The sequence below is a fragment of the Physeter macrocephalus genome, unplaced genomic scaffold (assembly GCF_002837175.3).
Source record: "Physeter macrocephalus isolate SW-GA unplaced genomic scaffold, ASM283717v5 random_528, whole genome shotgun sequence".
In the NCBI taxonomy this organism is placed as follows: Eukaryota; Metazoa; Chordata; class Mammalia; order Artiodactyla; family Physeteridae; genus Physeter; species Physeter macrocephalus.
The window spans coordinates 14953-36856 of record NW_021145967.1 but is presented as its reverse complement, the minus strand read 5'-3'; the positions used below and the strand labels follow the sequence as shown (position 1 = coordinate 36856).

The 21904-nt window shown below is 55.7% G+C and overlaps 1 protein-coding gene across 4 annotated transcripts in view; it reads right to left on the bottom strand.

Annotated features, from left to right (window-relative positions):
• Nucleotides 1-4268: 4268 nt before the first annotated feature.
• The window catches only part of LOC102980142 (acyl-CoA synthetase short chain family member 1), a 28157-nt gene continuing 10521 nt past the window's right edge, over nt 4269-21904 (bottom strand). For 2 of the 4 annotated variants that reach the window (XM_028486098.2, XM_028486097.1), the window contains exons 2-12: nt 18049-18334; nt 17520-17672; nt 14371-14518; nt 13184-13321; nt 11258-11350; nt 10253-10365; nt 9921-10047; nt 9215-9342; nt 9035-9098; nt 6760-6878; nt 4269-5784 (exon numbers count right to left, since the gene is read on the bottom strand). In XM_028486098.2, the coding sequence (XP_028341899.1) occupies nt 5605-5784; nt 6760-6878; nt 9035-9098; nt 9215-9342; nt 9921-10047; nt 10253-10365; nt 11258-11350; nt 13184-13321; nt 14371-14518; nt 17520-17672; nt 18049-18333 (1548 nt within the window). In that variant the 5' untranslated portion in view covers nt 18334 and the 3' untranslated portion in view covers nt 4269-5604. Of the gene's footprint in view, nt 5785-6759; nt 6879-9034; nt 9099-9214; nt 9343-9920; nt 10048-10252; nt 10366-11257; nt 11351-13183; nt 13322-14370; nt 14519-17519; nt 17673-18048; nt 18555-21904 lie in introns of those variants that run through there. The other 2 variants (XM_028486096.2, XM_028486099.2) reach the window with 2 other exon arrangements.

Sequence of the window (21904 nt, the reverse complement as noted above, 5' to 3'; positions counted from 1 at the left end):
TTCCAGCGGTGCTGCTTCCCAGTCACTTGTTTTTAAGTCACCTGTGCCAGGAGGACCGTCCCAGGGGTTAGACGCCATAATCAGAGTCTTGAGGCCTTCACAGTGTCGGCAACTGGACTGAAAGGCATGACATGAGGGTGAAAATAAACACGTTTGCCAGGCAGCAGTGGCAAGTGCCCCAGCTGGTCACTGTGATTCGTGTTGCCCCAGGATGCTGTCACTCTTTAAAACAGGTTCTCAACTTTAGCTGCACATTAGAATCATCCAGGAAGCTTTGAAATATCCTGATGCCTCAGTCCCATCCCAGAAATTCCAATGTAATCGGTCTGGGGTGTGGCTTGGGCATGGGTAGTTTTAAAGGGTCTCCAGACACTTTTTTTTTTTTTTTTTTTTTTTTTGGGCTGCGTTGGGTGTTAGTTGCAGCACGCAGGATCTTCATTGCGGCATGTGAGATCTTTCACTGAGGCGTGCGGGCTTCTCTCTAGTTGTGGTGCACGGGCTCCAGAGCACGTGGGCCTTCTAGTTGAGGCGCATGGGCTCTCTAGTTGAGGCGCATGGGCTCTCTAGTTGAGGCGCGCGGGCTTAGTTGCCCCGCGGCATGTGGGATCTTAGTTCCCCGACCAGGGATTGAACCCTCTTGCCCTGCATTAGAAGGCGGATTCTTTACTACCAGGGAAGTCCCTCCCCAGGCACTTTTAAAAGCCGAAGTCGAGCATCACTGCTTAGAGAAGAAACAAGAAATAGAGACATATATACAGCATTCCAGTTTGGCGGGGACAGGGGTCTGAGTCCAGTGTCCCTAAGATTGGAGACCAAGAGAATCACCCCACCACCACTTTGTTTGGGAGCCTCAGAGACTGCCTGCGGGAAACATGTGAGAGGCAGCTCTGCACCACGAGGGGCTGGGGGGACTCAGGCATGACCCTGAGGGCTTGGGACCAGAGGGGCTGTGACTTGTCAGTGGGAACACAGATTATGATGAGGAATGGGCTGGGTGGCTTCCCACATGCAGGCAGTGTTTCCTATCATGACCTTGACGGAAGTTACCTGGGTGTTAATGTTTATGCCAATTCGTTAAGCTGTACATTTATGTTTTGTATACCTTTCTATATATGTTTGTTATCTTCCATCCCCAAAAATGTCTGAAAGAAAGCTGTTGCCTAGTTTGAAAGCTGTCTTTGTCCAGATCACTTTCTTAAATTGAAATAGAAGGAAATGCATTTAGTGTTGGACTTGATCAGTGATCCCCGAAACTGGACCAGGGCCTGGCCAACTGTGCAAAACACCTGATAATTGTTAAAAGTCCAGATTCCCAGACCCCAACCTCCCAAAGACACCACATCCTGACACCATCACCTTGGAAGATAGGATTTCAACATGTGAATGGGAGGGGAGGGGGGCAAACATTCACGCCATTGCAGGGGTCGAGCATTCCTTTTGATCCCATGGTGCAAAGATGGGCATGGATGTCCATTTCAGTCTTGTTTCTAATGTAGACAAATTGGTATCACCTCAGGTGTCCATTAATAATGGTTAAATAAATGCTCAAATTCAGTGGTTTGCCATATGCAATCAATACAAGGAATAAGATGGGAGATACTTGCATTGTATTGGGAAGGAACAAACAAGTACAAAGTAATATGTAAAGGGCCTCAGTAACTTATGGGAAATGCTTGGGTGAAGTGGATGTTGGAATTCAGAACCTTTCACATTTAAGGAACATTATGCATGACTTTCTCTTCGTGTGATGGCAGATTAGATAACTGAGACTCACACTGGCAGTGAGGACAATGATGAACGAAATATTTGAAACATCTGCGTGAAGACACTGGCAAGCCCAGCATGGTGATCAGGTAACAGAAAGGACAGAGAGAGGCCCAGGAAGATGAGCCCAGGGTCGGGAGCCACTTTCTCCCCCGAGTGCATTCACAGGTCCAGAGGAGGAAGTTGAGAGGCCAGCCAGTTCCAAGACACATGTATAGGATTCCTCGTGAGTCCTGTGAGGTCAGCAACGGTTGCCATGGTGTTAGTTACCCTCCTTCCCTGTTTCACACCCATCCCTCACACTTGTTCCTGGAATCACATTCCTAAGTAAGAACAGGGAGGGCTGCGTACAAGCCTTTATCTCAGGCTCTGCTTTCAGGGCAGTCGAGACCAAGGCAGGAAGAGAGACTAGAACATGAGAAGTTCCAACCTGTGGGATGTCTGCGTCCTCAGAAAAGAAGCGAGAATGACAAAAACTATATTAAAAGTGATATAATGAATGATGGAGATATTTCCAAAATTGATTCAGGTGGACATCAAGCCACAGACCCAAGAAGCCCTATGGAGCACAGGCAGGATAAATAAAAACAAGTCAGTGAAAAATAATACTGTGGAACCAAAGACAAATGGTTTTCACAGACCAGAAAGGATGTTTGCTTGGTTTCACCCCGTTACACAGCAGAAATTCCCAATGATGAAGGAAAAGCCTCTAACTCAGATTGGAGGTCACCACCCTGCCTCCTACCCCCCAGAGTCACCGCCTCTGGGAAGGCTTTTTCTGGGCCTGCACCTGGGTGCTGCTGTCCCCGGCCCAGATACCAATAGAGGCCAACAGTAAGATGCCTTAAAAATTATAAAATAAAAATTAAATGTAGATGTTCCCCTAAGCTCTCCCAGGAGGGGATCTGAGCATGGGGGTCAAAGATGGAGTCAGCTCCATCCAAACCCAGCTCCGCCACCTTCCCGCCTCCTCTACCAAGTGGGGACAAGTGTCTGCTCAGGAGGCGCCGTGAGGATGAAGTGGGCTGAGGAGTGGAGCACCTGGCAGGGCCTCCTTGCCCACTGTGCTCAGCAGCAGAAGCATTTCTGTTCCGACATTGGGTATCGTGAGGGCTGGAGGTGGGGGCAGGTCAGTCTGCGAGGACTCGAGTTAATTTCACTCGAGTCAGGCCGAGGCAGTGGGGTGAGAATTCACACTACCTATCCTGCACTACAAGCCCAGCCGCCGTGGGTGAGCCGGGACCGGCATGTGCCTGAATCACCTCGAGATTTACCCTTAGATAAATGTGCGGTCACATCACGACGGTCTCTGAGTTCCGCCTGGTCCCTTCGCTGCTTCCACACCATCCGACATCCGTCTCTGCTCTGCATTCTGCTTCTTGGCCACTCCGAGTTGGGTCTTTGTCAGGACATTTCAGCCTTGACAGAAGATCCGAAGCAGGAAGTGAAGCCTGGGGCCGGGGTGGGCAGGGGCAGCTCTAACGTCCCTGCGCATCCCCCGGCTGGGCCTCAGGCAGGCCCTGCTCGAGGCTCACCTTTGCGTCCTGTCCTCTGTCAGTGGCCTGATGCATCGCATGGCCAGAGACCGTGATGCTGCGAATGACCTTCACAAGCCCCCAGCAGCCAGGAGACGAGATTAGGGTGGCTTCACCAGAAGGCGGGGTGGGGGTGGCTGGGCAACTGGACTTGTTAAAAGCTTCTATAACCCTCTCCTGCTGCCCTGCCCTGGGCCAGACTATTCTGATAAGAGGAAAGTCCTGCTGTGACTTCCCAGGCATCCAGAGGTGCAGATCTGGGTTGTTCCCCGGGGAGCCACCTTTGTAAATTCAGCATCCTCCACAGCCTCCCTCCCCACACCTGGGGCTCGGGATGGACACCGTCCCTGGGACAGCCCAGCTCCTGCTCTGGAGGAGCATTTCTTGTCCCACCTCTCAGGGCACCAGTTCAATGCGTTCTTCTCTAAAGCCTGCATCTCATCCACTGAAGGACACAGAAACCCTGCCCCACCCCTGGGCAGGGGGTGGGTCGCAGGCAGGCTGAGCTGCTCACCTGTGGGGTCTGCACGGGCAGCGCTTCCTGGGTGTGGTTTTGCATCCTCGTTCTCTGTGCTCTAGACCAGCACCCACGGCCAGGGCTCCATGTGACGAGGGGGTCTCGTGTCCAGCGTGGTAGCTCCTGGCCATGTGGCACCTGAGTATTTAACTATGGCCACTGCCACCAAGGGACCAAGTATTTTATTTTATTGGTTTTTTTTTTACTTATATCTAACTAGCCACCTGTGATCAGTGATTGGCCAGCACAGTGGTCTAGAGACAGGTAAGTTTACCAAATAACAGTCTAAGGTAGGTGAGCGCTTGTTGTGTATTTCCTCCCCATAAGACAGTGAATTTTTTAAGTGTTCTCTTTTGAGTGAATAGGTCTCTTCCCAGTTTTGTTCCAAGGATTATATTCAACAACAAAGAATAGCGTTATTTGATCATAAAACATCACCACAAAAAAGAAGAGAATGAACAAAATAAAGCTTTATTTGAACGGCCCTGCAGATCACTTTGAGGCACTGGTCGCTGTCCCAGTTTATAGCTGTCATTTCATAAGTAGCGCCCTAACCATAATCCGCCATGTCCAGCAAACTGCTGTCGGTACAGGTGGTGAGAGTTGCCAATCTGTGCTACAGCCAAGGCCACCCGTCCTCACCTTGTCACCGAGAGGCCAGCACAGCCACGTATGGCGGGTGCTGAGCACTCCAGGTCCCCGTGAACACCTGCACAGCTGAAGGGTACCGCCCTCTGTGGGGTGCAGGTTGAGGCAGCCCTCCCTGTCCTCCAGGACCCAGCTCAGCAGGCCACCCTCCCAGCACTCCACAAGTGGTCCCTCTCGTGCTTGGCTATCAATAGGCACTTTGCAACCTAATGGTTGACGTTGTCTTGCTAAGTCCAGAGAACCCAAGGCACATTGGAAAAGGGAGAGACCTGGCTCAGAGTAGGGAGGTAGGGCAGTTTTCAGGGACCCAGTTCCGGCTGCATTACTGAGTCCCTGGCTTCCCTGAACAGCCCTAAGCATGGAGCACGCCAACTGGCTGCTGAGTGTCCAAGGCCAGGGGGAGGGGAATGTTTCCAGACCGCAAGCTGCAGAACCACATGTGACCGGAGCCCTTCAGAGCTGAAAAGCGAGCCCATCCCCACAGGTGCTCTTAGCAGTTAGGTTTCATCACACACAAACCAAGAGACGTGGAAACATACACCAAAAACATGCTCTGGGCTTGAGAGATTTCAAGATGGCTGTGTTCAGACGGAGGCACAAACATTTCCAACTCGGATTTCAAGTAGGCCAAACGGTACCCAAAAGTGCACCCTCCAACCCTCCACATTTCCCCAAGAGCGGAGGCAAAGAAGGAGCTTTTTGTAACTGTTAAGAAGAGTGTATACAAGTAAACCACACATTGCACATATGTGTTTGCACCATTTTTCTTCTAAAATATAAAAGTATAAAAATAAAATTTCCACCTTTCGCTTCTAGAAACACCTGGAGAAAACATGACTGCTTGTAGTTTCCAGTCACCTGAGCAGGAACAGGGGCTCCACCTTCCTGTCCTGTCGGGGAGACACGGGAACGGAGGTGACGGACTTTTCACCGGGAAACCAAATTCAGGGCAAGTGGGAGAAAGCTCATCCTGTGTGAGGACCTGTCATGGGTCCCCACGTAGAGGGAAGGCAGGGACTTGGGGCTTCGTGTGGAGGGCAGCATGGGTTCCGCTGGAGCGTCTAGGAACAAGCCGACTTGGGAGCTGTGTTCTAGGAGTGTAAGTTCGGGGCCTGGCTCGGGGTCTCGGCAGAGCCATCGTCACTGGGCGGCCCCCATCTTGTCTTTGTACTCCTGGTAGGCGCTCAGTATCTCCGTGATGACGGCGGGGTCCTCCAGTGTGGTGGTGTCCCCCAGGTCCTGAGCTCTGCCTGTGACGATCTTCCTCAGGAGCCTCCGCATGACTTTTCCAGACCGAGTTTTTGGAAGACGTTTCACTACCTGGCAGGGAAGGCGCAGCATTAGACTTTGGGTGGCGCCCAGACTCCCAGCCCATGTCCGATGGTGTTGAGATGAGGAGGGTACTGCTCAAGGGAGGACGCCCCTCCCCGGGGACCCGACAGGAATGGCTGATGTGCAGCCCACCCCAGAGAAGAGCGGGGCCATGGCCTCTGGTTTTATCCTCCTCCATCTGGACCTAAAGCTGAAATCAGCCGTGGTCAGGGGTTTAGCTGAGCCTACACCGGGAGGCTCTCCCCTACCCAGGTGGACCTCACTGCCGACATGCATTTCTCCTGCCCGCTACGCTGGGAGGCTCCCAGGTGGCAGCAGAACCAGGCATTCTCGGGGCGCCTTGTCTCCTCCCCCAGCCGGGGCCGTAGTTGGCTTTTTCTAACATAAGAAGCAAGGGGTGCTTAAGAGGAAAATGTCTTGCTTAGTGTTTGAAACGTAGCCTTTGACATTTTCCAACTACAGGCATCCAACGTCAAGGCGAAATGTTAAGGGCTGCGTTTGGGGCCTGTAACAGTGGCCTGTCTTTTGAACGAGTCCGGTTAACTTACGGGGAGTTCAGGTGAAGCTCTGGTCACCGGGCCAACGGTCTGACCTTGTATGGCACCGAGTGAAGCTGGGCCCTCCTGCCACCGAGGCCCAGCTCCCAGCCAAGGAAGGAGTGAAAAGCCAACAGGGCTGAGAAGGTGGCCCAGTTCCTCCTTGAAACTGACCCCAACACACGCTCCCAGGCAGGGTCTGGCGATGTCTCCTCACCGGCCCGGGGACCTCTGGTCCCACTCCAGGCCTCTGTTTACAATCCACGACGCTCCACGGCCCAGCCCGGCCCCTACGCAGGTGGCTGTGTCTCCCTCCGTCCGAGGACGCAGCAGCCCACTGCCCTTGCCCACCTCCTGCCACCGTCCCCCGTCAATGGTGAGAAGCGACGAGGAGCAGTGCTGTGGCCCCTGAGGCGCGTCCACTCACCAGGACCTGGTCGGGCACCGCGTACTTGGCGATCTTGGAGGCCACCACCGACCGGAGCTCCTTCACCACCACGTCTGCATCACCCGCGTCATCTTTCAACACGATGAAGGCAAACGCAGCTGGAAGGAGACCAGAGGTTCAGGCGCGTCCAACCGCGACCCACCTCCCGGGGCAGCATGTTTCACACAAATCGCCATAAATCCAAAGGGGCTTTAAATCCTAGGCCACTGACCCTGTGGCAGCTGGTCTCTTTAGCTGCAGCCCCCAAGGTGCATTTCCATTTTCATTCAAGGCGGAAGTGACTCCATTGGCTCTGAGCGCCCCGGGCAGCGGGCACGTGTGGAGAGACCCTGGAGCCGTGACTCATCTCCGTCCGCACACCCGTGACACAGCCGTGACGTGGGCGGTGGAAGACTCACTCTCCACCCCATGTGACAGGTGTGGGAAACACCGCCCAGGCACTAGTCTCTGGGCACGTGTCCAGCCTGTGGGCACCAGCCACGTGGCTATTTAAAGGTAAGTTAAATGTAAACTGCAACTCCGCAGTCACGTGAGCCACACGTAGCCGGGGCCCACCGTGTGGACGGCACAGACGAAGAATGGCTCCGTCGAGGCAGGAAGTTCTGTTGGGCTGCGCTGGTCAACCGGTATTTTAGCGCAAACACCAGCTTTTGTTTTCAATACTCCAGCGAGGATCAGAGTGGCCCCCACGGGTGTCCAGCACATTTCTCCTTAACCCACCGGGGATGATCTCACACACGGACCCAACTCCCACTCCATTTCTCTCCACGTGAGCAATAGCTGTCCCAGCGCCACTTAGGATGGTCTGTCCTTTCCCCACTGACCCGCACTGTCCTGCCTCCAAGCCAAAGCTCTCTCCACAGCCTCCTTCTTGCTCACTGGCCTGTCCGTCCCTGCACCGAGCCCACCCCATCCTGATCTACACTCCCTGCGCACCACCTAACCCCCACTGGTCCTGTCCGTCTGCCTCTCCCCTCTCTCCCAGCCCCTCCAGCACGTGAGCCCCTGGGGCAGGGACTCAGGTCGCTCTCCAGGTCCGTGTCCTAATCACACGAGACCTGGGGGCTCCCCTCCGTCAGATCGAGTGCAAACAGAGAGAGTGGGGACAGATACACACCCACAGCTTTTGCTATTGTTCATGTTTTACAAGTGGACAGATGCTCAAATTCGTTAGAAATCAGGAAAGTGCACATCCTCATCACACCCAATACACAGATTCTCCCCCAAAGCCTGGCAGGCAACGCCGGAGTCGCTTAGGGTGCAGGGAAGGGCTGCTGGCGGGAGCGTGATGTGGCCCGAGGCCCCTGAGACGCACACTCGAGGACCCGTCCTGTCTCATCCCCTCGACCCCCGACAGCCTCCCACATCCCCGCCCCTGTTATCATGGGCGACATCCTCACGGGCACATCCTTCTGTGGCAACTGAAAACACTTTTTTAAAGCACTTAAATAAGGGTTCAGTTTTCCAACAGGTTGGCTTCGAGACGGTAAGTAACAGAAGAAGAGCACACAGACGTGGCTGGTAGGCAGGTGACACTGGGTCATCGTGCATCCTGACAGCAGGAGGGACAGTGCCCAGGCCTTTCAGCTGGGCAGTAGAAGTCAGTCTGCCCAGCAGTGCAGCAAAAGGTCAGAGAATGTCTGGGTTACGCCAGGCCAGGCCAGGCCGGTGTGACTGCTACATGCCTGGCATTACAACACTCAGGTGACCCTGCCCTTTCCCAGACCCACCGCTTAGAAACTGGCGGACTTTGGAACAAAGTGTGTCCCCAGTGAGGACCAGTCCAATCACTGGCTCTGGGCTCCCCTGGCCCGTCGCTGTGCAGGAGGAACCACAGGTCAGACTCCTCCAGAGTCTCAGGCCAGTCAAGCAGCCGCTGCAAGGCACGGGGCGCTGTGACAGAGCACGTGTGAGGGACGTGTGGGCAGCACAGGGCATTTGCACACACTGTCCCTGACGGGGCCGCCAGGGCCCTGTGGACGGGGAGGAAGCTCCCCAAGCTCAGCTGGGCCAAACAGGTCACAACTGCTTGTGGGTGAGTGTCCTTAAAGGACGGCAGAACCAGGACATTTCAGAGTCCTGACCTTTTTCTAACACTTGTGCCTGTTCAGCCTCCTCACCCAAAATCTCCACTTGAGAGAGACGTGAACCAGCAGCCTGACCCACGAGAAAGCCCTGGCCCCCGCCCACCGAGTCTACTTCTCCTACAGGAGCCCTGGCCCCAGGGCCAGGAGGGTCCTCGGGGGACACGCACCTTCTCCCTTGATGTCGTGGGGGTAGCCGATGACGGCGGTCTCGGGCACTGCGGGGTGGTCAGCCTGGGCACGACAGAGAACGCAGAGGTGAGGCAGCGACTCAGCCAGTGACGACCACCCCAGACCCCAGGCAGCGGCAGCCGGTGGCGGTGCAGGGCACGGAGGCCGGCTGGGCTCACCATGGCGTCCTCAATCTCTGCCGTCCCCAGCCGGTGGCCGCTGATGTTGATGACGTCGTCCATCCGCCCCGTGATCTGGTAGTAGCCGTCCTCAGTTCGGTAAGCCCCGTCTCCTGTGAAGTAGTAGCCTGCACCACAGCGGGGGATTCAGCGCCAGCTCCGAACTGGGACCCAGCAGGGCTCCTGTCCTTCCATGAGGGACACCCCCTGGACAGAAGGAAGCGCCGAAGCCCCCCTGCTGACGCAACCCCCCCCCCCCGGCCATGGAGACACCTCTCCGGTGCTGCTAAGCTGGTGCCAGTAAAGGGCAGAGGGGCTGCCAGACAGCAGGAGGCTGCAAACGTCTGGAAGCAGAAGATACGAGGAGCCCGCTCGAGCTTCCCCAAAAGTGAGTGTCGCTGACATGCTTGAGACTGCAGAGCATCGGTTCCCAGGGGCACACGTGTACGTGAACTCCCACCCAACGACACGACACAAGCCGGGAAGACAGCGACGTGGAGACCGGGGGGAGGCCTGGAGCCACCGCGATTGTCGCCAAGGTGGTGTCCTGCTCTTCTCCTGGGAGCCCATGGCCTAAGCCCCTGGGAGAACCCCAAGCTGGACCGCTCCTGGCTCAGAGGTAAGGAAAGGAGGGAGCGTTCACGCAACCCCCGGCTCCTCGGAAACGGTTCTGAGACCGAGTCCAGCGGCGGCAGGAAAGGCTCACCCGGGTAGGCCTCGAAGTAGGCGTCCATGAATCGCTGGTGATCTCCGAAGATGGTCCGGGCCATGCCTGGCCAGGCCTGGGACAGGCACAGAGCCCCAGACACATCTCCACCCTTCAGGACATTTCCCTGCAGACCCGGGAGATGGGGAGACAGAAGGAGTGACCATCTCGCGTTCTCCGAACTGCCGGGCCTGACGCAGGAACAGGACAAGTGCCCCAGAGGGAGCTGCCCGGAGCTTTCTCCTCTGAGAGGAGACCCTGCGGTGGGTGCCGCGCGACGGGGGAGGGCAGCCGAGGCCAGGGGGGTGGGGCACGTGGACAGGGAGACCCACCTTCTCGTCCATGAGAACAGGGACGATGCCAAACAAGGGCCTCATCGCCATGCAGGGCAGGATTTCTGCCCCCTCCTCCGAGGGCCGCGGCGAGATGCAGATGCCCCCCGTTTCTGCGGGGAGGACAGAAAGAAACACACCAGTGGGCCTGGGGCTACTGACACGTGTATCCAGACCTTATGGACACAGGGTCCACACACACGGCTGCTCTCCAGAGTGGGAGGGGGTAGACCTGCCTGTCCGGGGCAAGGAAACAGCCCCCAGTGACAAAAGGACCTCTGAGGAGAAACCAGGCTTGGGTGCCGGTCCCCTCCACTGTGGAAATGAGAGTGGCCCGGGGGCCAGGTTCAGCCCCAGCAGCCACGACACCCATCCCGTGTTGTGGGTACATGGGGACGGCGGAAAGGAGGGCGGAGGGAAAGAACGCCCACGGGTCCTGCCCTCAGGCATTCTGGCTCCGGCCTCCATCAGCCTGCATGGGAAGGGCCCCCCCAAGACTCTGCTGTAGAGAACATCCGGGGCCTTCCTGAACCATGAGGCCCACGCCACTGGGAACGTCTCACTTTCTGGCTTCTTGAAGGACAAGACCTCAGCCACGTTTATTACGTCAGTGGTGGTCTCTTGCCCCCAAAGTCCTGATAAGTCAAGACACCCCAGAGGAGGGGGGCAAATCAAAACACAGTGGCGCAGAAAAATCTCCTTTCCCTCTAGATCCAAATCTAGGCTCAAGGTCGCTTAAACAGCAGGACCCATCACTGGGCCGTACCGGGTTCAGGAGGTGGGCCGCCAAGGAAGGGAAGCTTCGTGGGGCCCTGTGTCGCCCCTCCGCCCCCTCCCGGGCCCCACCTTACAGACGAGGAAACCGAGGCTCAGGGAAGCCTTCGCACCCATGTCTCACAGCAGCAGAGCAACAGCTGCTGCCCCGAGCTTCCTCTCCCCACACGCCAGGCGCCCATTGGAGCTGACGCTCCACGCTCCCTGCCCCTCCCCCAGGGATGTGCTCACCTGTCTGCCACCAGGTGTCCACCAGCGTGCACCGGCTGTCCCCCACCACCCTGTGCAGCCACTCCCAGGCCTCATGGTTGATCGGCTCTCCCACTGCAACCACACCAGAGAGAGAAGATGTTAAGAGACCTCAAAAAGGCTGAAACCAAAAGGAGCTGATTTCACCACGAAAACAGCTCTATAATTTTCCCTAAAGACACAAAAGGAGACTTGAAAAAGCAGTGAGATCATCAGGTTTATGGCTATGGAAGAACACAAATGACAATGAGATATTTTCACCATTAGAGGGTCAAAAAGCAAGAAGTTGGCAAGAGTGTGGAGGAAACAACACCACACACACTGCTGGAGTGCAGTTTGGAGAGCGATTCGAGTGTTTCTCTTCCCGTTTAGAAGTGCACATGCCCATTGCAACTGCTTTGGACGCCTGCTGGTGACGGAACCCACTAAAGCCAGGCACACTCGTCCTGTGACTGGAGGAGGTCGCTCCAGGCACCCACCCCCAGAAGCAGACGCGGACGAGGATGTTCCCGTGGCCAAGAGCTAAAAACTGTCCGTGGAGAGGAGAATGGCGAAGTGAATCGTGGCACGTTCGTGAGGGACCACCACCGGCCAAGGCATGAATTGTCCCAGGTGCAGGAGCCGCCATGCTATTCACCCACCTGCCAGCACGGCTCACTGATCCTGATGGAAGAAACACGTCCACACGTCGAGGTGCGGGGAAGTCATTCTGGCTCACACACCATTTAACTCAGACCTTATGCTAACTGGAACAGCCTGTCTGTGGCCTGCCAAACATACACTGCACATCTGCGTTAATCATTAAAGAAAAGGGCACGCTGTCCAGAAGTAAAGAATGTCTGAAGATAGAGATAAATGCCTCCCTGGGACGCCAATGTTGGGACTCCTTTGATAATAAGACTCCCTTCCCAGAGCCAAGGCTATACTGACTCTCTGTGTATGTGCTGATCTGCTTTTCTGAAACCTTGAAGGAATGTATCCCTGATTTGTTTGATGTTCTTTGTCCTTATAAGACATAAAACTGCTGAAAACCATGCTTCTCTGGAGCAGTTCCCTTAGAGCTATAGTCCTCAGCTTGGTTTGAATAAAATTCTCTTCTATTCTTATTATAGATCAGTTACTGATTATTTTCCTCAACAATACCCTAGTCTCAGGAAACCCCCGCAGGGCTCTGCTGTTGGAGCTGGTTATGCAGCAGGGGTGCCCCCAAGCTACAAAGAGCCCAGCCAGCTGGTGAGGACTCCCTGGGGGGAGAAGGGGGTCCCTGCACGCTCGCTGCTGCCTGGTCCAACCAGAGAGTGGCTCTGGTCACAGCCCTTATGGAGTGAGGCCCATAGGAGCCCGCCCCTGGCCTGGGGGACGCGCAGCAGAGGCTCTGAGCATCTGCCTTGTCACCTGCGTCCTGCTTCCTTAGTAACTGAATCCCCTGCAGGAGAACAGGCCTGGCGCCTTCCAGGACCACCTCAACTCAGGGTAACCCAGGTCACCTTTCCAAAACGCTCTCACATGACTTGGCGACATCTGTCCTGATTACGAGTGGAGATAACCTTTGATCTCACAACTCCCTCCCTGCCTGGAAACACGCACCCAAGGGCAGAATGGCACTGATGACAGCGCTGGGAACAGCAGGGGGTGAGATCCTGGGCAGCCACTAGGGAAAGGGCTCGGGCCTGACCTTCCAGCGGTGGTGAGTTTTCATAAGGAAGACGGAGCACAGACAACATCACAGAGCTGAGCCCCAGACCCTTAACGGCTGTGGGCTCCCAGAAGGGGCTTCCACGTGGGACATCTGCTTTCTACTGGCTGCAGCCGCATCATGTAAACTCAGCGCAGACACAGCCTTTGCTTTGAAGCCATCCAGAGACCTGTGCTGGCTCTGGCACACACATGCCGCCGGCAGCCGCTCACCTGAGCCCAGGGTCCGCAGGGAGGAGCGGTCATACTTCTTCACCCAGGAATCCTCGAATTTCAGCAGCAGCCGGAAGGCCGTCGGGGCGCCATAGAACTGACTGATCTTCAACCTCTGCACCATCTCCCAGTACCGACCTACAAGAGGCCCCGGGTCACGTCACCTCCATGAGCCTCACTTAGAGGCGGCCCATGTTACCGGGCGCCGGACGTGTGCAGACACCCACGGTGTCCACGAAACGCACTCTGCATCCACCTCCGGAACGGGAGGGGCTCCCCATGGGGCCGCCTCCCGCACTCCCCACGTCGGAGGCTGGAGCCTCCGCCTGGCCCCGGGTGCCGACCCACACGCTGACAGCCCACGTCCTGACCCACGGGACACAGCGAGGAATCAGGTCAAAGGGATATTCCCGAGAAGTAGCACCAATGCAGAACCCACATTCAGGCACATTTAAATGGTCTCTAGTGGCGACCCGTGCTTCCCCCGGAGCAGCAGCGGCGCCCAGGACGCACGCGCCCCGTCAACCCCCCAACTCGCCGCCACCACTCTGCACACAGGAGGTTGAGGCCACCTGAGACTCGGCTCTCATCCCTAGCCGGGCCCCCTGCACGTCTTCCAGGAGCACATCTGGCCCCTGCGGGAGGCTGGAGAGGACCTGGGAGCGGGGGACCAAAGTTCCAGGCACCAAACTGTCAGCGCTGTGGACCGCCTGGGCAAGAGCCTCGGCAGAGCCGCCAACCTTCGGTCACGTTTGAACAAACACTTGAAGACGCTGTGCCGCAAGGGAGGAAGATGCCAGGGGAGCAAGACGTGGGTCCTCAAAGGGATCCCTCTCCATGGTGGCGGCCCCAGGCCACACACCATGAGCTCGGCCCGAGCGGCCTGAAGGCACAGGCAGCAGGGCACCCGGGGAGTCTGGCCACTGGCCTCGGCTTCGAGGAAGGGCAGGATCCGGTCAGGTGGCCGCAGAGGTTAGAGGGACACTAGGGTGGGTGGTCTCTCGAAGGCTCCAGCGATTGGACCCCCTCCCATTGCACGTGTGATCCCACTGCAGACCTGGCCCGGCCCCTGCCGCCCGGCAGCTTTGTCACAACAACCCACGAGCCCAACCCGAGCAACACCTCCAGCCCGCAGCCCGCACCCCCCAACCTCTCCTCCTTCCTCCTGCCCCTCCTGCAGTCCGCACCAGCATCGGGGTAAACCGGGGTGCTCTCAAAAAGGACGCTGGTCGCTCCATTGCAGAGAGGCCCGTACACCACATAGCTGTGTCCCGTAATCCAGCCGATGTCAGCCACGCAGCCAAAGACGTCACCTGGCCGGTAGTCAAACACAAACTGCAGAAACAGGAGGAGGGGCTGTCAGGAGCCTGTCATCTGTTCCCACACGTCACAGGGCGTGTTCTGTCACCGAGGCACAGCTGCTCCCGTGGCCCCCGAGAGCAGGAGTGAGGGCAGAGCAGCCACAGCAGTGATGAGAGGGGAATCACTGGTGACAGCAGCGCCAGGCCCGCAGATGACAGCAAAAGAAGCCGGACTTTAGAGGGGACACTCTTTGAGCCCCAGCACAAAGCCCACCCAGACACTGGAGGTCGCCTAGTACTAGTCCTGAGGCGGGCAGGGATGGGGGTTTTGGGGGAGCGGGTGGATGTCAGGGCCTGAAGGAGCTGGAGACGCCCGTGTCCTGACACAGGTGCTGGCCACATGTGTACCCACAGGTAAAACTCCATCCAGTCCTATGTCTAAAATAAGGGCACCTTTCTGCATTAAGTTACACCATAGTTTTTTTGGTTTTTTACACCATAGTTTTTTAAATCCTTTTAAAACTGCAAAAAACAAAAGCCCAAAAGGCCAAGAAACGCACCAAGCATCATCAGCTTCTAAGAGTCTGAGAGACACGGGCATCTCCTTATTCTTGCCAAAAGGTCAAACCTGAACCTGACCCTCTCTGCGGGTCCACTTGCCCTTTTGCAGGAGACACTGAGGACAGAGAGACACACAGCCAGGCTCTACGACTGACAACATTCAAGGAAATGAAGGGATGGAGGGAAACCCATTGGTTAAACTTGGCATAAAAGGCTTACCCAAAACAGTCAGTGGGCAAGAGTAAGCTACAGTACCTAGGGATGCACATTTGGGTGACAAAACTAGAAAGGGCAGGGACACTATGGGCCATGAAGGGGCTTCTGTGTGAGGCTGGCGATGTTCCGGTTTTTGACTGGAGTTTGTCCAACAATAATTCATTAAGCCACACATTTGATTTCGGTGGTTTTCTATATCTGTGTTCTATTTTGCAATAAAGATGTTTTTTTAACCTTTGGGCGAGTGGCCTAGTCTCTTGCTGCCACAGACACACACTGAGGTCCCACAGGAGTTTCCAGACAGCACAGTGGTCTCGAGTCTGCCAGGGTCCTGTAGAGCCATGACCCAAGGCAGAGGGGTCTTTCAAGGAAACTGCACTCCCACTGCACCGGTGAAGCAGGACGCCCACACCCCAAGGCCCACAGCATCCCGGAACTGAGAGGATTTTTAATACGAGGACCCACGGTGCCACATCGCTGAAGGGGCTGGCGACCTCTCTACCTGCTGTTCTTGGAAGGAGAACAGGTGCCCGGGACCGGCCACTCTCCAAAGGGCACCCTGACCCCACTGCTCACCCTGAAACCTGCCCACGTCCCCACCGTCCCTGCAGAGTCAACTGTCCTTTTCCCTGAAGAAACCAACAGTCCTAATACCTTCAGCGGGTGCAGGGACGGACACACACACACACACACACACAGACGTACACACTCATAGACACACGCTTATGTACAGAAGGCTGAAAGTTTCTATTCCTAATGCTTTAAAATGCCCTCACTGTATTGAAGAGAAATTCAAAAGATGGTCCCATCCTTACATCCCCGCTTCTTTTGCTCATGTAGGCGGTGTCCTGGTAATGCTTGAAAACAAAAAATGAAGACTCTTTCACCACATTTACAGCTCCCCTCATGCTAATTTTGTTATAAATTGATGGAAACACGTTGACCCATTCTGTGACTTTCTTGGTGTTCGGTCTCGGTAGCTACATTTTCCAAAGTGTTCTGACTTACACAACGTGTCAGTCTTTGCAACATGCCCACCCAGAGCTGAGCAAGGGGCTTTCAGATGAGAACAGCTCTGTGATGCTCACGGTCATCCAGCAGCCAGAAGACAGCGGCTTTAACAGGGACTGTGTCAAGCATAATACCTCATCTGCCCAGCCTGGTTCTGTTGCCACGTCTATCTTTCTGCCTCACTTCTGCATCTTCAGTGCTGCCCGCAAGTGGCTGCCACTCCTAGGCCTCATCTTTGCCCTCCGAGGACCCGCTTGTCGTCCGTGCTCATCCGTGAGGTCCACCTCCGGATGACCAGGCCTGGCCGATCAGCATATCCCACTCCCACCCCCAGCATAGTGACTGAGTGGGCGGGGCCCTGGTCCCCAGCCAGACTGTAGGTGCTGTCAGCGTTCAAGCCCTTCCTGGATGCACCTGGGCTTCCCGGTCACATGGCCAGTCAGCTCCCCTGCTGCTGGCATTGCCTGGGGCTGGGTTCTGCCTTTGGCCAGAGAGAGAGGCTGGTCCACAGATGATATCCTGAGACCCCATCCCACCTGGGAAGTGTCAGCTATTCCCCAAGGCAACCAGGGATGCATGTTAACCAAAATACCCCCACCCACCCATGTTTAAATGAGTGCTGATTTTTAAATGCATTTACTATAATAAAACTGTGCCAGATCATTTGCTTTATAATCCTTAAAGGATGGTCCCCTGTAATACAATTTCCATACACTAAATTTAAGCCTCCTCATAAAATCAAGTGTTTTTTTAAATTTTCCTTTTTAAATGTGGCCCCAGTAAGCAGAGCCTAGAGGCCACAGCACTTTTAGGGGCCCATGAAAATGTTTTACTTTCTTTTAAAATCAGATAAAAAAGACCTCTTAAGTAGAAGAAAGCGTCTTAACAAATAACAATAATGTACTCATATTTACACCAATGTTGTTGTATAGGAGAAGAGCCCAGGAAGGCCAGAGCACCTGGACTCCCAGCACCTGAAAGCAGCCGTGCCAGCCAGCACGCCAGGCCTAGGGAGGGCTTGGCACACGTGTGACGGGCTAAAGACCAGCAGAAGACACAGGTCCAGGACCCAGGCCCTTCCGACAAGGACAGAAACTCAGTCCCCCAAGCCCACCCCTCCACCACGCTGATGCCAGGACTCCAGGCCCTGCTCGTGAACACATGAGGAGAAGATGTTAGCAGGAGCTCTGGCCCCAATCTAGCCTCTCCTGGCCCCCCGCCCGGAGCCCCCCGGGGCAGCGCCCTACCCGGTGCGTCAGAGCGGCGTACAGCAGGTAGCCCGCCTGGGTGTGGACAAGCCCCTTGGGCGTCCCAGTGCTCCCCGAGGTGTACAGCAGGAAGAGCGTGTCCTCACTGCCCATGCTCTCCGGGGCGCACACTGGCTCCTCCTTGGCCATTTCCTGTGAGGGAGAAGACCAGACAGCCCGTCAAGGGCAGTGACCTCGCCCCTGCACCCGGCGTCCCCAAGAACACCTCTCCCTCTCGGCCTCAGGACTCGGCAGACAGTGTTCAGAGTTCACCTTCTCTAGCCTGCCCTAGTTTAATTCCAAATAAAAGGATGGATCCAGTCATTTCTGTTATGTTAAATGTTTCCCTCTGTTTGTGGAATTTGAGTTCCATCTTCCCTACCAGGATGGAAGCCCATCAAATAGCAAAGGGGAACCCTGGGCACCTCTGGGGGACCCAGATTGAGAACCACAATCTGACAAGACTCAGACCCAGTTAATCCAATGACAACCTCTTCTCCTCAAACTATACAAAAGGAGATAAACCCACCTGCTCAAGGGGGATGTCCAGATCCCCCATGTGGACCTTGTTATCTGTCCTGTGAGCCACGAGGACATGCTGGACGGTTGGGCAGAGCTTTATGGCTTCGTCCACAATCTTCTTCAGCTCCACCACGCGCCCTCCCCGGAGTCCTTGGTTGAAGGTGATAACCACCTTGCACTTGGCTATCGGAGTCAAAGGCAGGTATTTCTGGTCAGTTTCCTCCCCACTCCGACCTTCACAGCCCAGACAGCCACACACCCCAGGCCTGAGGGTGTGATGGAGAAAGTCCATCCTTGAGCAAGAGAGTCAACACAAAAAAGTGAAATTCCACGTGCCTTGGGATCTTTGTGCTCAGAGCAGAAGCGCCAGCCTTTTTCCCGGCTCTGGGAGGAGCAGGTGTGACTGGAGATAAGTCACCGGAAGCTCAACGCCGCCAGAATCCCGGTCCCTGCCATCTGCCCCGGGGCCTTCCCAGGCTACCCTCCACCCACCACACCCCAACCCGGATGACCCGGAGGGATCACGGCTGAGGTGGGCTGTTGTACAACTGGCCCCTGAGAAAGAGCCTGGAACAACCATCCAGCTGCCACGCTGATGGCCAAGCACAGCCCTCAGACCTGTGACGGGGGCACCGAGGCCTGATTTGGAGCCACAGGCAGAAGTGTTGAGGAATCACCCCACCCAGTAGTCCTCAACCAGCCCCTCGGGGTTCATGCTGACCCCCGGGGCCCCATCGCCTTCCAGGGCTTCCCTGCGGTCTGAGCCCTGGGCACCCACAGTGGGAGCTCCCCGGCCTGACTCCCTGCAGCCCGCAGCACCTCCCAGGACCACCTCCCCAGTGAACTGCCTGCACTTGAACTCTCGCCTCAGGGCGGCTCCTGGGGGCCCTACCTGAGGCGCCAGTCTCCCTCAGCTTTCCCGTCTGAAACGTGCTTTCTAGAGACATGCTCACAGCCTCTCTTCCTCCCAAGAGCCCTAGAGGCGGCACAGCCCCGCGGGCCACCTGAGACCCCTCCAGCACAGGCCTTTGCCTGGGTCAGGGAGATACTCTGGACTGCTTGGGGCGCCTAGGGCAGTGTCATCAGCTCTGCACGCCAGGCCCCGGCCACACATACTCTTTGCTCCTCGAGCCTTGGCAATCGGTCACCTTGGGGAGACAAAGTCAGGTGGACAGAGCCCGCCTGAGACGCTCCAGGCCTACATCCCCGAGCTGGGACTGTCCAGAGAAGCTCCCTGTGGGGCAGGAAGGGAGATGGCCCAGCAGGTAGAAAGGGACCCTGCTCAAGGGGATGAGACAAAGAAAGCTCAGGACCCTCTGGAGAAAACAGTGGCCCCTGCCCAACCTGGGTGCTGGAATCCTGGCCTCCGAAACACAAGACCTCACTCCCCGTACCCGTCTGGGCAAGGCCTCCCTGCCCGAGTGGTTCTCCAGGGCAGGGACCTCTGGGCCCGACATGCCCAGTCCCCAGGAGGTGCTTGAGGAGCACCCTCGCTCTGCGGTCCCCGAGGGCGGGCAGCAGGGCCGTGGCAGGTGCACGGCATCAGCACAGGCAGGGTCAGCAGACGCGTTGGTCTGGGGGGGATTCACTTTCACCCTGGCTTTTGATCAGGTCTCAGCTTCTGTATTTGTTTTTAATTGCTCCCATAGCCAATTACCACAAATTTAGTGCCTCAGAACGCCCCCTCCTTTCTTTTTTTTTTAGATGTTAGGGGTAGGAGTTTATTAATTTATTTATTTATTTTTGCTGTGTTGGGTCTTCGTTTCTGTGCAAGGGCTCTCTCTAGTTGCGGCGAGCAGGGGCCACTCTTCATCGCGGTGCGCGGGCCTCTCACTATCGCAGCCTCTCTTGTTGCGGAGCACAGGCTCCAGACGCGCAGGCTCAGCAGTTGTGGCTCACGGGCCTAGTTGCTCCGCGGCATGTGGGATCCTCCCAGACCAGGGCTCGAACCCGTGTCCCCTACATTAGCAGGCAGACTCTCAACCACTGTGCCACCAGGGAAGACCCCCCATTTTTTTTAGCTCATGGTTCTGTAGTCTGGGTGAGCTCAGCCGTGAGACTCTAAGCTGGGTTCTCTGCTTAGAGTCTCACGGCCAAAATCAAGGTGCCGGTGGGGGTGGGGGCAGATCTCACCTGGAGGCTCTGGGGAGAGTCTGCTTCCAGGTTACTCAGGGTGTTGGCAGAAGTCAGGTCCGTGTGGCTGTAGGACTGAGGCCCCCATTTCCTTGCTGACTGTCAGTCAGGGGTCATCCTCAGCTTTTAGAGCCACCTACACCCCCTGCACACAACCTCCTTCATCCTCAAAGCCAGCAAAGGCAGGTCAAGTCCTTGTCACTCTGAATGTCTCTCACCTCCCTCTCTGCCACATGTTTTCTGCTTCAGCCAGAGAAAGTTCTCTGCTTTTAAGGACCGGTGGTTACACCGGGCTGACCAGCATCATCCCCCCATTTTAGGGTCCCATCACATCTGCAGAGGCCTTCTGCCACGTAAGGTACATATTCACAGGTACTGGGGAATTCGGGTGTGGACAACTGCTCGGGCCACCATTCCCCCCCCCACAGCATCTCCCAGAGCCATTCTCCACCCTCCCCACACCTCGCCTCCCTCTCTCCACTCCTCACACAGCCTAGAGCAGGAGGGAAGATAAAGGAAGAGGAGTGGCCAGAGCCCAGAGGCCTGGCCAGGGGGCCAGGGCCATAGAATAGGACATACTAACAGGAGTGGCTGCCTACTCACGGTGAGACCTGGTCACCACATTGACACTCTTCTTCCCAGTGGTGGACAAAAGACAGCTGTGAATTCTCTGACCTGGTCTCACGCCACTTCTCATGGACAAGTAGGGTCTAGGCCCCCTCCCCTTAAATTTGGGATGGCTACAGACTGGTTTGACCAATGGAGTATAGCCAAAATGATGCTATGCATATTCCAGGGTCAGCCTTTAGGACAAGTGGCAGTTTCCTTGCTTCCTCTTGGAGCCATAAGCCAGCATGTAACAAGTCTGACTACCTGAGGCTGCCTTGCTATGGGGAAGCCCAAGTTAGTCATGTGAAGAGGCTACATGAACAGAAAGAGACCCCTGGCTACCCCCAACCATTCAAACCAACCCAGCCAATATCCCAGATATCACAAAGCAGAGGGAAGCCAGTCCCACTATGCCCACCTGACTCCTGCCCCACAGAATCATGAAACATAATAAGAAAATATACTGTTCTAAGTACTTACTTTTGGAGTAGCTTGTAACACAGCAATAAATTACCAAAATACCACCCTCACTGAGCCAAGAGAACACAGACACTTGTCCCAACAGGGTCTTGCCCCCCAGGAAACTGACACCTGAATAGATGGACATGGAGGCTGTAGGGTGCTGGTGAAGAGCCGCTTAATGGCAAAGTTCTAGAGAAAAGTTATAGGACTTTCCCCTACTGAGTCCCTCAGAGCTGACTGGGCCCCTGCCTTCCCATGGCATGGCTGTTTAGGATTCCTGAGTTCTGTGAGTTGCCTGGCATCCAGCTACTAATTCTCCAGAGTCAATTGCTTTTGCTTGTTTCAAAGAATCTTAACAGAAACACTTGGTAACTGTGGCCACATCAGCAAGAGAGGAAAGGAGCAGCCTAATGTAATGTTAAAAGCATTGGTAGAATGCCTGGGTTCAAATCCTGGGTCTGTCACTAAGTAACAGTGTGACCTTAGGCAAGTCACTTAACCTTTCTGTGCCTTAGTTTCCAAGACCAGATGGCTTCACTGGTGAATTCTACCAAACAGATAAAGACAAATTAACATCAATCTTTCTCAAACTCTTCCTAAAAATTGCAGAGGAGGAAACATTTTCTTACTCATTCTATGTGGCCAGCTTTACCGTGATA